This window comes from Diabrotica virgifera, chromosome 4 (genome assembly GCF_917563875.1).
Source record: "Diabrotica virgifera virgifera chromosome 4, PGI_DIABVI_V3a".
Lineage (NCBI taxonomy): Eukaryota > Metazoa > Arthropoda > Insecta > Coleoptera > Chrysomelidae > Diabrotica > Diabrotica virgifera.
In genome coordinates this window covers 24,606,357-24,623,945 of record NC_065446.1, presented here as the reverse complement: position 1 = coordinate 24,623,945, position 17,589 = coordinate 24,606,357, and the positions used below count along the sequence as shown (strand labels likewise).

The window sequence follows — 17,589 nt, the reverse complement described above, 5'->3', positions numbered from 1 at the left end:
GTTAACCATCAACGGCTACTCGCAAAACTCTACGAAACTACAAAGGACTTCCGACTAACAAGGTTAGTGAAATGTCTCCTCCAGAATAGACGCTTCTACGTAACGCTCCAGTCCAAGAACAGTCGGTGGAGGGACCAAAAAAATGGGCTACCACAGGGAAGTGTCCTCGCGCCATTTCTATACAACATATACACCAACGACCAACCCATACACCAACAAACAAGGCAATTTATTTACGCTGATGATACAGCGGTGGCAGCTCAGGGAAGAACCTTCAATGAAGTCGAAGTGAAGCTGACAGATGCCCTGGGAGACTTAGCTCTATACTATGATAAAAACCATCTGAAACCCAATCCCACAAAAACCCAGGTATGTGCTTTCCACCTGAGAAACAAGCATGCCCGAAGGTCGCTGGAGGTGTAATGGCGTGGTCAGATGCTGGAACACAACAAGACGCCAAAATACCTTGGCGTCCGTCTGGATAGAACTCTGTCTTACCGATACCACTGTCAAGATGTTAAGAAGAAAGTAAGTGCCAGAAATAATATCATCCGCAAGCTAACTAATACAAAATGGGGAGCACAACCACACACTCTCCGCACTTCTGCCTTGGCATTATGTTTTTCGGCCGCGGAGTTTGGAGCACCAGTATGGGCACACTCTGCTCACGCAAAGAACGTCGACGTGGCTCTAAATGAAACGGTCCGTATAATATCGGGTTGCCTGAAACCGACACCTATCGAAGAGGTATACCCCATTGCTGGAATTGCTCCACCACCAATCAGGAGAAAGGTCACGTCAGAGGTAGAACGGAAAAAGCAGGAGACGGACCGAAGACACCCCTTATATGACCACCAAACTCAGCCAAGCAGACTAAGATCTCGGAAAAGCTTCCTGAAAACATCAAGATCCATCCCCGAAGCGCCAGAGACGCGCCGAATACACCTATGGCAAGCGTCAACTACTGCGACACATTTTCCTCCCTCGGAGGAAATGGCTGCTGGACACAATTTACCGTATCCGACTTGGAAAGCGCTAAACAGACTAAGAACCGGCGTTTCACGTTGTGCTAGTAACCTGAAAAAATGGGGATACCAGGAGGACGATACCTGCGACTGTGGCGCGGTTCAGACCAGCCGGCATCTACTATCATGCACAGAGATGAGAGAGACCTGCACAGAACAAGACTTAATTATAGCAAATGACAGGGCCATCTATGTGGCCAACCATTGGAAATACAGAATTTAAAGTTGTTGGTGTTCCGGACACGGAAAGTAAGTAAGTAACTGATGGATTTTACTTATGAGTTCATGATAGCCTGGTTTAATCAGCTCTGTATCGATATTGTTCAGATCAGGGGATTTATCGTTTTTAAGCGTTTTTATGTTATGCCTAATTTCTTTCATGCTTGGTGGGGATATTTCTAATTCGACCATTTGATACTCATGTTCTCCTTTGTTTCCACTATTTGTATTGTTTTCATCGTTTTCTTCAGTGAAATTTTCGATATCCATAAGGGCTCCAAAATATTCAGCCATCTTTCTATTATTTTGTTTTCGACTGCCAACAATTCTCCATTTTTATCTCTCACGAAGTTGGGTGTCCTTATATACAAATACGAGCCTCTCTTATGTTGTCTTACCTCTCTGTAGAAATTTTTACTTTGATTGCCTCTGTGTTCTCCTTCTACCGTTTCAATCTGTTGTTGTAGATGTTGTCACTTTTTTTGCCTAAGTGTTTTTCTAGCTGCGGCTCTCTCTCTCTCTCTCTCCCTCTCTCTCTCTGTGGAATCACATACGCTTTTCTTTTGATGGGTTCGACAGACAATCAATTTTTTTTGTTTGTTTCTTTTCGCGTTCTTTCACGTTCCTCGTCGAACCATTTGCTTATTTGTATTTCTTTAGTTTTTCCGATAGATTTCTCTGCTGCTTCTGTAATAGTTCTTTTTATAGAGTTGTATCGCTAATCTACATCTTCACTTTCATTTTCATTTATTTCCAAAACCTGATATCTGTTTCTTAATTCTACTTGGTACTGTCTTCGGTTATTTTCTTCTTTTAGCTTCGCCACATTCCATCTTTCGATCTTTGTGTGTTTATCTATTGTTTGTGTTAAAATTCTTGTTCTGATCTTGGCCTTTACGAGACAATGGTCCTTGTCGCTATCTGGCCCTCTCCTAGTTCTTACGCTTATTGTGCTGCTATAGTATTTTTACTACAAAAGCGATATTACGTAGGTCAAAATTTTTGACGTAAGAGAACTGTATAATAAACATGGCAAAAGTGCGTTCGCGGTTGCCTGTCGGCGACTAGTCGGCGACAAATTAGCAGCAAAACGCATGCGCACTTTAAAATGATATAAATAATATCGTTAATAGATAAATATACGAGGTATATTTACGTAGTATAATTTAATAATTAGTTATTAATATTAATTAATTGTAAATATACCTTGTATATTTATCTATTAACGGTATTATTTATATTAAGTGAGGTTAGAAGTTGTCGGCGACAATTTGTCAACTGTACCCACGGTTATTAGACTTTATTACGGTTGTCTTGTCCGACGGTGGTGGGGAGACTTATATTTTTGACTTTACGTCACAAGAGTTTACATTCCCATATTTTTAAATAATTTTCTATCATTGAATGTGTGTTATTGTGTATATATGTGTATTATTTGTGTTATTATGAAATAATTAGACAAATAGTACACATTTTATCTTATTCCGGGTGGTGAATCGTAAAAACGGCCATAGGAAACTCAATATAAAATTCTGAATTGTTGAATTCCTGCTTCCCTAATTATTTTACATCAAAAGTCATGAGAGAATACTTGTAGAGAATTAAAATATGTATTAAAATCAAAAGTTAAAATTGTTCTACGATTTAAATGCATTCCAAAATTTTGAAAAATATACATTTGCCACAATAGGTATGCGTGTAAAAGTAAGGCCACACGTTACTATTTAACTGACAGTGCTCACACCATTGACTGAATAAAAAAATCTTTATTATTAATCCTTTCTCCGCAACTGAGGGTATATTATCAACTGTATTGTTTTTAAACAATAGATGATAAAATAAAAATATTGACAGTTCAAAAATGTGAACATTATTGCATTATGTGTGGCCTAAGTTTGGGCTGAAAACTAAAATGTATTACATTTTTACAAAATTTTGGAATATGTTTAATTACGTAGACCAATTTTAACAGTTATTTCCAATACAGATTTCAATCCTCTACAAATAGTTTCTAATGTCTTTTGATGTACAATAATTATTAGGGAAGCTGGAATTCAACAGTTCAGAATTTTACATTGAGTTAATGCAAAATTTTGACGCATGTCAAAATTCTCAATGTGTTTTAATTGTATTCATTTTTTTCGAATCCTGAGAAAACTAATAAATATTTTTGAAAAATTTAAAAGAATGAAAGACTACATTATTACCTAGGGCTGAAAGTCCCTGAAAACTTCTATAATGTTTATTTTAATAAGTTACAGGGCTGAAAACAAAAGAGAAGTGTGATATTTAATTTCAAATATTTCATTCAATAGAATTTGCTTGTTTATTCTAAGGGGCTTTCCGCCCTCGGTAATAATGTAATCTTGCATCCTGCGTTTAAATTTTTCTAAAATACTTGGTTTTCTCAGGATTCGAAAAAAATCATATTACGATTCAAATGACAGTAAACTCTCGTGACGTAATCTCACCCTTAATGTTCATTGGTTAGTCGATTTAGCCAACCGTAGTAATGTCTAAGAACCGTGAACTGTACCCGCGAACGCACCTAATGAAAAGTCACATTCTAATGTTTTGACAGTTCTGTTACGTCAAAAATTTTGACCTACGTAATATCGCTTTTGTAGTAAAAATACTATAGAATGTCTCCCATCAATCAATACATGATCTGCTTGATTATTTGTTTTTCGATAGTTTTATGTCCATGTTTCCTTGTAGAGTTTTTGTTATATTTCTGTATTATGTAAATTATTAACTGAACAAAGTAAAATTTTTACAGTGTAAATTGCAAAACATCCCGAGGGAAATAAATAAAACCAACTAAAGCAAAACCCTGTGGGTTTTAGCTAAATGATAAAAAAATTGATACGATCCGGTTAAAATTTAGTTGGTTATAGGACAAACAACAATGACCACGCTTATTTTAGTTTTAAAAGATAAGAGATAATAACGTTTTGTTGTTTAAGGGCAGACAGTTTAGTAGTCGGAAAAACATTAATATGTAATACGGAAAAGTCCGAATAAGAAACACAAAATTTAACCGCTACAAGAATGTTTATTCTGTGAGCTTCTTCTTCTTTAAGTGCCCTCGCCTCAATGGAGGTTGGCTACTAAAATTACAAACTCTTCTCTATCTTCAGCTGTTCTTATTAGAGAGTTATCAAGTAAAATTCTATCCATCCGTTATTTTGACGCGTAAACGCTATTTTTTTACGGTATAAGTTTTAACGTATATGTAATTTTAGAGTTATCAAGTGGTCGAATTCCTGCTTCACGTTAATAGTTGGCAGCTGTCAGTCAAATGTCGTATTTGACAGCAAAATAATTAAATTTGTTTAATTTTTTTTTCTGTTTTTGTTTTCTTTCATACAAGATACATAATTTGTAATTTTGCATTGTTTTGTACAATTTGGATTTCAAATTTTTCTAAAAAATATGGTAGAGATCTTAGAACAGGCAATGTTACTTGAAGCCGATGATATAGAGTACTTAATACATACTAAATCTCGTTTTTAATAATGATAATGATAACGTTCAAAATCAAAATGTACATCCTGTCTTTAATTTCGATACCTTTAGAGCCTGAACAAGCGAAACAGTATTTTCGGTTTGAAAAACAGGATATTCCAAGGCTTGTACAGTTGTTAGGGATACCAGATATAATTGTAACAGAAACTGGCCATACCTGTACTGGTAAGTAATGCTGTCTGAGAGGAACTAAAACTTTAAACTCAACCAAACCAAAAAAGACAACCAAAACCAAGCCAAGAAAACAAAGACAAAACACCTGTTAACATACAGAAATAAAATTTCATACCACAACATATATTTATTACATGACAGAACTTACATGTCCGAGTCACGAGTCACTCCGAGTCTTGCCGAATTGGTGCGAGTCGCTGCTAACGTTACCGTATTTCAAGCCCGCTATCCGACCTACCGTAACGGAGCACGTTAACGTTAAAATCATTTCCGTTATTCAATATTCATACTGCGCATGCTCCATTGCTAAAATAACGTTACCGTATTCTCCTCGAGTTACTTGATAACTCTCTATTATCTGTTCAAAATATAGCTCTATTCATTGTCGGAGGTTTCCTAGACACGACAGTTTTTCAGTGGCGTACTGAGCATGGTTCCGCGAGTTCCGTGGAACCAAGGCCCGGGCCCCGCAGTGGCCCTCTCTAACTTTTTGCTTCTTTTGTTTCTAATTTGATGGGGACATTTTAAACTACACAAGTACTCAATAGGAAATGTAACTGCTTAATAAATTTTAATTTTTGTGTTGGTACTTACCCTATAGACCAGTAAGGATCTGTTTTTAGGTGGATGTGAGAGGTGGCATTCAGATTTTTGCGGATAAAGTTAGGTAATAACTTCGTTGATAATAATTGGTTTATGCTCCTTCTCAAATATGCCCGGAACATTAATAAAAAAATAAAATATTTAAAAATTTAAAAAAATTTCTTTTTTTTCTAATTTTTTTGCTTATAACTTTAAAACAATTCATTTTGTAACAAAGTCGTATAGGAATAAAACAAAGATAATTAAATTTTATATCAGATGCGATTAGTTAAAAATGTCTTAATTTATCACCCTTGCTGCAAAATAGCAATAAATATAAAATAAGGGGGCAAAACAAGCATGTCTTTATTCAATGATTTTCCATCACTTAGGTTACACTTGGAACCTTCCTAATTCGCTAAGAAAATATTTTTGTAATGTGCTAAAACTGTACACCAAATTTCATTAAAATTGAGTTACTAGATTTTGAATAATAATTTTGCAATCTAAACTTTTTTAAAAAATTAAAATATTTAAAATCTTGCACAACAAAAACTAGAACATACAAAGATTTGTCAATTTTTTTACATATAAAGAAGCACTCCACCTATCTAATGCACTTTACAGAATTGAAATCGGATTGTTTAAGCAGCCTCAGCAATGTTTTAAATTTATAAACAATTTTTTGGCTTATAAACAAATTAGTCCTGTGGCCAGAAGGGGGTGCTACGGACTCCTTTATTTAGATGGACTTACCCAAGATTTTTATGTATTTTATTACCCGTAGAACACGATTTTTGGTAACAGTTGATCCGGATGTCGATAAGATTGTTATAAACAAAGAACTTGAGGAATTACATAACATCGATTTTTCGCAAAATAAAACATTTTTTTTGTATTTCTTGGGTAGTTCTAAGCAAAAAATGTTCCTACAAGTTTTTCGTAGGTTGCATAGTTTTCGAGATAAACGCAATAGAACTTTCAAAAATTCGAAAAATTGCAATTTTTGAACGCGAATAACTTTTTGATTAAAAAATAAAATAGCAATTCTGCTGACAGCATTAGAAAGTTTAAGTCAAAATATACCGGTTTTAATTATTTGCATTGCTAAAAATAAATTTTTTTATTATTAAACAAAGCTATTTTTTTATAAGCCAAAAAATTGTTTATAAGTTTAACACATTGCTGAGGCCCCTTAAATAATCCGACTTTTATTCTGTAAAGTGTACTAGATAGGCAGAGCACCTCTTTATATGTAAAAAAATTAGACAAGTTCTAAATGGTCTACTTTTTGTTCAGAAAGATTTTAAAAAATTTGAACTTTTTTAAAAACATTTAGATTGCAAAATTATGCAAAATCTATTAGGTCGATTTTAATGAAATTTGGTACACTGTTTAAGTATATTACAAAGAATTTCTTAAGTGAGTTACTAAGGTTCTAATTGCCACCAAATTGGTTAAAAACATTGAATAACAACAGGCGTATTTTGCCCCCTTATTTTGTATTTATTGCTATATTGCAGAAAAGTTAATACGTTAAGACATTTTTGACCAGTGGTATATCATACAAAATTCAATTATCTTTATTTTATTTCTCTACGACTTTGTTCCAAAACGAATCGTTTTAAAGTTATAGGCAAAGAAAGCAGAAAGAAATAGGAGTTTTTCGAAATTTTTAAATATTTTAATTTTTTATTAATGTTCCGGGCATATTTGGGAACGAGCATAAGTCAATTATTATTACTGAAGGTGTTACCTAACTTTATCTGCAAAAATCCGAATGCCACCTTTCACATCCAAAAATAGACGTTTTTTCAAAAATCCTTACTGGTCTACTAATAATATAAACGAAGATTACCTATTTATCAAAAAACAAAATTTATTAAGGAATACAGGTAACTAGATAAGTTCTGAATTGGATGAACTAAACTGTGTTTTCCCTAAGTCAATACTTTTGGAATTATTTGCGAGTGAAAATATTTATTTTTCAACAAAAAATAACTTTTATAAGCGGTTTTTCGCAAATAAATCAAAAAGTTAGTATTTTAATAAAAATATATTATCAGCAAAAATATAGCTTATAAAAAAGTGAAAAAAATGGTAGTCTATGTAGACCCAGTAGAAGCAGAGTTGTAGCTAATGAAAAGTGGGTACTTACTAGTTCAATTCCAAATTGAATATTTTAACATGAAAACTGATTTTACCTTTTTTGAAGTATTAAAAAAAAGCTTTATTGTTGTTTTAACATCAAAAGTAAGTTACGATCAAAAGAATGTTGGTCCTTTTTTTTGTTGGTAAAAACATCGAGAAAATCACCTCCAAATAATTAGCATCTGAAAAAAAATTAATCATTACCGCTTTACAAATTACTTTACTTTATGTAATATTGTTTATAAGATGTAGATTTAAAAGGCTGTAGTCAAATGGGCTTATAAACCAGTCACTAATCACGAGTTTTTGCAAATTTTGAACAGCCATATCTTAACCAATTTTTGTCTTCAGGAAAACAAAAAGTCCAAAATACTCACAATAGTGAAACATATATTTTTTCACTACTTAAGATTTTTGGTATCACCAATAACTTAAAAGGGACCAACTTTATTTTGAGCGTTTCATACTTAATTTTGATGCAAGAAACTTTTTTAGAAAACAAAAATATAAACTTTATAAACACTTTTAAAAAGTTATGATAAGTGTTTCCCGAAAACTGCTTCATTTTTTGGTTATTTCACGTTGAAATATTCGGCTTGATTACAACTCTGCTCCTACTGGGCCTACATACTTTGTATATAGGTACACCATTTTTTTTCACTTTTTTATAAGCTATATTTCTACAAAGAATATTTTTTTCGATAAAATACTTACTTTTTGGGTTATTTGAGAAAAACCGTCTAAAAACGTCAAAAAACATGGTTATTTTGTTGAAAAATGAACATATTTACTGCGTAAATCGCGTGATATAAAGTAGATGTTAGGTGTAATTTCAGTGTGTAAAGGAAAATACCTTCTAAGAACTTTCACAACATGCGTTTATTTCTAGATAACTAGATATGAAGCAAATTATTGTATTGTTAATCAAAATATTTTAAAAAACTGTCAATTTTCAAGTTTTTTTTTTGTTAAAAGGAGAGATACACACAGCAGCAAAATTAACGGAACACATTAAAACTGGGGCAAGCCTAATGTTGCCAGGTCCGATTTGTTTTTAATCGGTACATAAGCAAAAACAAATCGGTATTTAGGGTTGTAAATCGGGACAAATAAACAACAATGACCGTTTTGGAGTGTAATTTTCAGAGTCAACTCCGAATTGCATGAAAATCTGGTGTTAGGTTCTACTTACTGTCTACTTCAAAGTTGAACTTGTGCCGTTGGTTGCTTTTACTTGGGGGGTGACAGTTAGTTACCCCTGCTCGGGGGTAAAAGAGCGCACGTTTAAAGTAGGTCCCAAAATGGATTAACTGACAAACTCTAAAAAACTTTTGTTCTATATAATTTTTAAACTAAGCCAATAATTTTCGAGTAATTTTAACGAAAAAAATATTTTTAGAAAAAATGTAGCTTTTAAAAAAGCAAAAAAAATTGTATGTTCAGAAAGTCGATAAAACCAGTTAAAGCAAAGTTGTAGCTCATCAAAAATACGTTCTTATTCGTCAAATTCCAAATCGAATTTTTCAACTTAAAAGAATCAAAAAATTAAGCAATTTTCGGTCAAAACCTATTAAAAATTTTTAAAGTGTTTAAAAAAATCTTTAATTTTGTTGTATATGAAAGTCTCTAGCAGTCTTAAAACTAAGCGAGTTATGCTCAAATTAAAGTTAACTCCTTTTTTTGGTAAAAAAAAATCGTGAAAATCTCCCCCTATTTAGCACCGTAAATAAAATGAATCCTTCTCCTTTACCATTTACTTTATATGTGTATTGTTTATACGATCTATAAAGTTTACCGGTTGGGAGTGCTTAGTTTTGAAAAAAAAATTGGTTTTATAGTAAAAATAAATTTTCCTAAAATATTGGAAATGCCCTTTTTTCAAAATAATTTAAAAAGTATTAGGGATATTAAAGATCTCAAGGAGTAAAAAGTAGGTACGTTTTGCTTTTATAAATATGATAGATTCATTTTGTTTTTCTCTAAGACAAAAATTGGTTAAAATTGGTTGTTAATATTTTGCATACACTCGTGATTAGTGACTTGTTTAGGCCCTTTCAATCATGTAAAAAATATATAAGTAAAGTAAATTGTTTGTAAAGCGGTAACATAAAAATAAAGCTTTATTAGAAAAGTTTTAATTGGTTTTCCCGAAAAGTGCTTCATTTCTTGGTAATTTCACGTTGAAATATTTGATTAGGAATTTTACGAATAAGAACGTATTTTTCATGAGCTACAACTTTGCTTTTGCTGGTTCTATAGACTTTACGAGTTCACATTTTTTTCATTTTTTTTATATTACGCTACATTTTTGCTAAAAATATTTTTTTTGATCAAATACTTACTTTTTGAGTTATTTGTGAAAATCTCCTGAAAACATGATTTTTTGTCGAAAAATAAACATTTTCAATCGTAAATAACTCGAAAAGTATTAACTAAGTTAAATTCTATAGAACTAAAATTACTTAGAATTAGTCAATTTTTCCAACTCTGGACTTATTGTAAATGCGCGGTTTTTCACCCCCCAACTAGGGGTGACTGTCACCGCCTGAGTAAAAGCAACCAACGGCACAGGCCGTCCAAATTTTCATGCAATTCGGAGTTGATCCTAAAAATTACACAATATCGCCGTATTTTTCGTTCATTTATTGGACTACAAGGTGAATCCATAATCTGTATTTTAATCCTAAATAATAATAATAATCAGACGAAATTACAAAAAAAAATTTGTATTAAGTAAATTATTTATTTTTTATTAAAATTATATTTTTCATTCGATTTTGCCGCTTTTAGGAGTGCCTTGTTTTTATAACATAATTATAAAATTCACAGCAAGTCCACCTGAAATTGGTTTTCGTGGGTGAAAATCGGGACATTTAGTGTCCCGATCAGGTACAAATCGGTACGCGTCCCCAGACCCTGAAAATCGGGACGTCCCGCGCAAATCGGGACACCTGGTAACGCTAGGCAAGCCTGTTGTCCGATTATGCAAGACCTCAGATTCACAAACTGTAATCTAATATTTACAACAGGTACTTATCTCTTTTTTATCGAACATAAGCGAATGAATTAAAAACCAAAATGTACCATCAGAACCAAATCCTAAGGCTACAATTTAGTTTTAATTTGTATATTTTATACAGGGTGCTAATAAATAAGTATTACAATGAATATATGAAAAAATAATAACAGGCTCTATAAACATATGTCTGCAAATGCTTTGTTTCCGAGATACGAGGTGTTGAAATTTTTATTTCAAACTACCAATGTATTTATTGTGGGTTTAAGAGATAGTTTTTGCGCATTTTTTGACATACAACTACGAATTTTGTATTCACCATTGGAGCCCATAAGGGTAATCGTCTAAATTTTTTTAAAGAAAAAAATAGTACGCCACTGAGGTATGTCGAATTCAAAATAATTTTTAAATTGCGTGTTTAATTGATGATAAATAACTTTTCTTGTCTTTTCTTCGTATGGTGCACCGTTTTTATGCTAAAAAATATAACATCTTGGCACGTATTTTTCATTTGTTAATACATTATCAAGAACTATCCAATACAATAATACTAAACTAGACAAATAACAAAAAATATCACTAATAAGATTTTAAATAGGTACAAATCTACAGGAAATGTTTAAAATTACCTGCTTTGGAGGTGACAGAAGGATTTTATATTCATCATTGGCGCTCGTACGGGTAATGGTATGAATTTTTTTAAAGAAAAAATAGTACGCCACTGAGATGTTTCAAATTAAAAGTAATTTTTGAATTCCGCGTTCAATTTAGGACAAACAATTGTTCTTGCCTTTTTTTATACAGTACGTAAATCGTTCTGCTGGACATAGGGAATATACATTGAGATCATTGTGGCAACTGCGCTAACCTGTGTTTGTTGAAACTTCTGTTCGAGTATGAGTTTCTGGTGCAATAGAGCTGTTAGAACGAATAGAATGATTGATTTTGAACGCAAGGCAGTCCATAAATAAATCAAAAACAAAGATTATGACTGATGAATTAATAATTTTACTTTAATTTTTAAAATATCTTTTATTTAAAAATTAATTTCCAAATTAAACAGTGTTCCCATTAGGTCAAAAATAGTTCTACTACAATGTCATGTTTTGACGTTTATTTGTGTCACCCGAAATTAATTGTCAATTTTGAGGTTAATGACCCTTAATGCTAACAACTATATTGTCATTGAGAGAGCGAAGTTGCCACAATTATCTTAATATAATACAATGTATGTATTTATGTATCTAAATATATACAATGTATGTTCCTTATGTCCAGCTGAATGATTTACGCACTGTACTATATGAGGCACCGCTTTTATGCAAAAATAAAACATCTTAACGTTTGCAAATTATTTGAAGTAAGTTTCTATGCGTATGGAAACTACCTCAAATACTTTGTAAGCGTTAAGATGTTTTATTTTTTTTTTTGTATAAAAACAGCGCTCATATGGAAAAAAGGCAAGATATATTTTTTGTCACAAATTATACGAGGAATTCAAAAATTATTTTTAGTTAACATAATTCAGTAACGTACTCTTTTTTTCTCCAAAAAATTCAGAACATTACCCGTACGCGCGCAAATGATGAATATAAAATTCTTCTGTCATCTGTGAAGGAGGTCATTTTGAACATGTATTGTAAAGTGGCACCTAGTTGAATTTATTAATCTTATTAATAATATTTTCAGTTATTGTTCTAGTTTAGTATTATTATTATGGATAGTTCTTGATAATGTACATATTAAGAAATGAAAAATACGCACACGGTGCACCATATAAAAATAAGAGAATAGAGTTATACTCTTTTTTTGAAAATGAAACGTGGAATTTTAAAATGATTTTGCATTTGAAATATCTCAATGGCGTACTATTTTTTTTTTAATTCAGATCATTGCCCCTCGGCGCGCCAATGATGAATACAAAATTGTTAATTTTATGTCAAAAGTGCGCAATACATAAATTGACAGTTTGAAATAGAAATTTCAACACACCGTATCTCGGAAACGAAGCATTTGCAGACATATATTTAAAAAATCAAACGGTCATTCTTTTTGTAGTTGAAGTTGAACCGCTTGAAGTTTTTCCTACTTATTTACTAACACCCTGTATATGCTAGAATATTCCACAGGGTCTTCCGAACTTTAAGAAAAAACACAGTATGATTAATTCCGTTTCACACAGTGTTTTGTTAATTTGTCGTTGTCTGTATTACAATAGAACACAAATAGAACTATCAATAAGTAGTGTTCTCTAGACATGTTATATATGATTGTTTACCTAAAGTCGCTATGGTCATTATCGGCACTTTGCCTTCCAACACTGCTTGATTTATTTTCTCCTCCAAATCTGATGCCAAAATTCTGCCTATTTCATCAGTAGCAATTCGACAGACACTTTCCTCTCCAATTCCCAAAAATGCTGCAAATTTATAAACGGAATAATGGCATTCTTCTGATGCGAATATTATCAGTCGAGGAAGATGGAATGTTCCTTTTTCCTGAAATTAAACAAGTAATATTAAAAACAATAAACGATAGTGGGCGCACCGAAAAAGAGATAGAGCAAATGGCCCTGAAAAAAGAAGGGCCGATTGGATGCCTAGAGCTGATGCTATGGTGAAAAGCACTATCTAATCAAAGAAAATATCTCATCATTAACTCCATCTTTAAAAGTATAGTGCTCTATGGATGCGAAATATGGCAACTTACTAAATCCCTGGAACGACGCCTACTTGCATTGGAAATGGACTTCTGGAGAAAACCGGCTAGAAAACCAAGGCTTGAAAGAATAAAAAACGACCAAATTAGAAATATAATGGGAGTCAACCATCATAGACGAAATTCAAAGGGGACAACTGATCTGGTATGGTCATGTAGAAATATTAGACGACGACAACGACAGGCTGCCGAAACAAATTTTAAAATGGTGGCAAAGGGAACGAAGGAACATAGGAAGACCGAAACAATTCTGGCTAGGGGCATTCAGAACGGAATGAAACGGCCGTCGATGCTGGAAACTGGGAACCCTAAGGCGAAAAATGCTATAAATTACCGGGATAATAATAAATAAGCTTTTTTGTCTAAAATTGTATGAACTTCAAGTTTTTTAGAATTTTGATTAATAATTCTACTGTTAAAAACGTTACGTTGAACATTACTTGGTACTAACCTTGTAACTAGTGCCATCTATGAGAGGCAGATATAAAAATAAATTTATGGGATAAATGAGCATTTAAAACATATAGGCGGGTATAATATCACAAGAGAGTGAAAATAAATTGATAATAATGCGACAGTTTTTCCAAAATTTGTTGTCTAGCAATAGACACGAGAGCCCGCAGGGCTCGAGTGGCTATTGCCCAATGACAACAAATTTGAGTAAAAATGAAGCATTATTTTCTTATTTATTCTTACTGTCGTGTGATATTCGTAAGATTATTTTTTAATACGTATATTATGGATATTTTCTGAAATGTGACAGTTGTCAAAACTAGGAAACTGGTTGCCATTAAACAGAAACAATTACATAAAAAAATTCTATCGGTAATTTTCTACAGTAGGTAATTCTTAGTATAATTTTAATCTGATTGGACAGAATTAAACACGTCATCAAATATCTCACTATACGATTGAAAGTTAAAATCATCAAAAAATAATCGTATAAAATTTCATTAAAATGTTGCAAGTAGTTTCGGCAAAATCGTAAAAGATGTGTATTTTTTTCTTCGAAGCCTTTTACCTTGAAATCGGATGGCGTCACAAAATTTTTTTACTAAGCACACCTCAATTATTTTTCAGTTTTTTACCTATCCTAGAGACGGTATTCCCTTTTTTGAAACACCCTGTACACAACTTGATTACGATCGTATCAATGCACAAAAGATGAAAGACGAAAGACAAAAATTTATTATTGTATAAAAAACTTTTCACAAACTTGACAATTTTTTAACTACACAAAGAATCTTTTCTTTAGAGCACAAAGTATTTATATTATGTATGAAATCTTTTTTGTGGCCCCATATACTCTTCTTAAACGTCCCCACGATGCCCTTTTCATGGAAAATATTTTTTAAATTACTCCGGATATATATCCTCTTTACATACCTTAACGTCCGGATAACGATGGAATCTGGCCAAATTCACTGCTATTCCGTTTGCAAAAGAGCCCCCTGGACAAAAGAGTCCATCGCCCCATTGAGGACCGATCATACGAGAAACTTCTTTTATGACGTGTTTTTCCTGAAAAATATAAATCTGTAGCGAAAATTTGAAGTTTTTTGTGTGAGAAAATTTATTCAAGACTCGATAAACTTTTAACATATACGTATACGCCTGGATCCCGCGTCCCAAAAAAGTTTTTTAATAGCAAGCCGAAAATTTGTTAATAGCTTAGCGGTGTCTATCGGACAAACTTTGATGTATGGGAACACTGGAACAGGGGAAGTTTTAATTGTGGAACGTGTCATCCTGAAGTTTGTAATTGTGAAAACTAGCAGATTTAGTTTATCAAGTAGCAAACTTTATATAATTTATTAAACAATATTTTTGTCCGACAGATATGTTAGAAAAATTACTCTTGAAGAGTTTCTAATTTTTCTTTTGAATTTGAATTTGAATTCCTAATCATCAGTTTGGGTTTAGAGAAAGCCACTCAACGGTAGATCAGGTGCATAGAATAACAAATATAGTAGAAAGAGCTCTAAAAGGAGGAAAGATCTCTTCTGTAATTGTTCTCGAAGTAGCTACAAATTATGTAGCGCCATTTAGCCAAATATAGAGGTAGATTGTGTAGACTCTTATTAATCCGAAGACTTAATGTTGCTGCTTTTGTTGATATATTAACCTAAAAATACTTAATTTGTGGGTTAGGCCACTGTTGCTCTGAGCGACTCATTTAAGAGAAGTTAAAGCTATGGAGTACCACAAGAAAGTGTCCTAGGGCCAATGCTATACCTGATCTATACCAGCCATATCCCATTATTAGAACCGAACAGCTCTAACACAACTGCGACATTTGCAGATGACACAAGCATTCTAGCAGTCGGATAAAACAACGAGGAAGCAGCAACCATGCTACAAAATTCTGTTGAACAAATTAACATCTGGACCAAGCGATGGCATATCAAATTAAATGAAACAAAATCTGTTCATGTCAATTTTACTAAAAAAGCGAACAACCTATCCCAGTCAGTATAAGTATAAACCAAATACCTTATGTCAATACAGCAAAATATTTGGGTATGACATTAGCTTTAAGGCTACATTGGAAAGCTCATTTTAAAAAAAGAAGAATTGGAAATTAATCATACAGAAGTAAAAAACTTCGTTTGTACAATGGCAGTGGCGTAGCCAGGGAAGGGGCCCAAGGGGGCCGGGCCCCCCCGAAATTTATATTTAAATATTGTAGAAATCATAAAAAACAAGTTTTACGGGTATTGACTTACGGTTTAGTTGTATTAAATCTTGTACGTAAAACAACGTGCTTCACACATCTTATTTAACAGTGTACACGTATTATTGCATTCATAAATAAAGAGTTGCAGTTATTATAAAGTAACAGTGTGTCGGTACTGGGTATATTTTCTTCTCTAGAAGGTAAAGGTTGGCAACACTGTTCATGGGACCGACTGTCAGCAGCCACTAGGCTGCTAAGATTTTTTCGCTCTCACGCCTTTCTGGTTTGCTTTGAGGTTAGGACGCACCGACTCGACTCGACAGTTGAAAACGTAATTATTCATAGGCCTACATGGTGAAGTGTTTTAGTGTTCAGTCTAGTGTTCAAAGCTGTGTACACCCACTGCTCGTCACATTGCCTGAACTTATGCCTCAGTGACGCCAGCAAAATCCCGTGTGTTCGGAACTGTTTGTCAACAATTTCCGAAGTGTGTAGCTTTTTTCGTGCGTCTGCAAACGCACTAAAGTCCTGAGAGATGCCCTGTCTGCTGCAGGCAAAGACAACAGCACACTCCACAGCGACTCAGAGACACGATGGGTAGAGAGGCATGATGCTGTCAGCGTATTCCAAGAATCGTTTGAGTGCATTGTTGGTGCTTTAGAAAAAGTCATTGAATGGGGCGATGAGCACGGATCAAAAGCATCCAGTTTCCATGCATGCTTGTGCAAATTTGACTTCATAATAACTTTGACCATTATGAACAAAATGATGTCTTTGACATACATAGTATCCAAGTATTTGCAAAAAGAGTCGATCGACTTGAGTTCAGCTATGCTCAAGATTGAGTTGGTACAACAAAGATTTTCCGAAATGAGAAAAGAAGGCGACAAAGAGTTCTTACAACTGTATAGAAGAGCTGAAGATATGGGAGAGAAACTTGGTATCAAACCAAAAACCCCGAGAGTCGTAGGCACACAAAGATTTAGATCGAACGTAGAAGCCAACAACCCAGGAGTATTACAGGAGATCTATATTTTACCCGTATATTGACGAAATATCATCTTCACTGACCGAAAGATTCACCAACCACAAAGATGTGTTAATTGGCCTAGACAGTGTACTTCCTTGCAATATCCAACAAAGGCAGTTCACTGATCTGGAGGCTGCCTTGGATTTTTACCAATCCGATTTGGTCCACACAAACCGGGACATCTTAAATGCGGAGTGGGAGTTATGGAAAAGCCACTGGAAGATTGCCCAGGTTACGCCTAAAACTGCTACTTCAGTGCTAAAGGCTTTGAAGGACGAAGATGATGCTTTTCCTAACATGGAGATTCTGCTTGGTATATTGGCAGTCCTCCCTGTCACAACAGCATCAGTTGAAAGGTAAATTATTATACAATATTTCCTATAAACTTTGTTGAGTTTACTTTGAACTATAAATAGCTAATATCGTTCTTTTTAGTTGTTCTAGTAATATGTTTTCTTCATTGTAATTT

At 33.3% G+C, this 17,589-nt stretch overlaps 1 protein-coding gene across 1 annotated transcript in view; it reads right to left on the bottom strand.

The window, feature by feature from the left end:
* The window catches only part of LOC114338200 (cysteine sulfinic acid decarboxylase-like), a 120,217-nt gene that overhangs the window by 80,070 nt on the left and 22,558 nt on the right, over positions 1 to 17,589 (bottom strand). Inside the window, exons 3-4 of the mRNA XM_028288786.2 lie at positions 14,800 to 14,934; positions 12,974 to 13,193 (exon numbers count right to left, since the gene is read on the bottom strand). Of these exons, the coding sequence (XP_028144587.2) occupies positions 12,974 to 13,193; positions 14,800 to 14,934 (355 nt within the window). The remainder of the gene's footprint in view (positions 1 to 12,973; positions 13,194 to 14,799; positions 14,935 to 17,589) is intronic.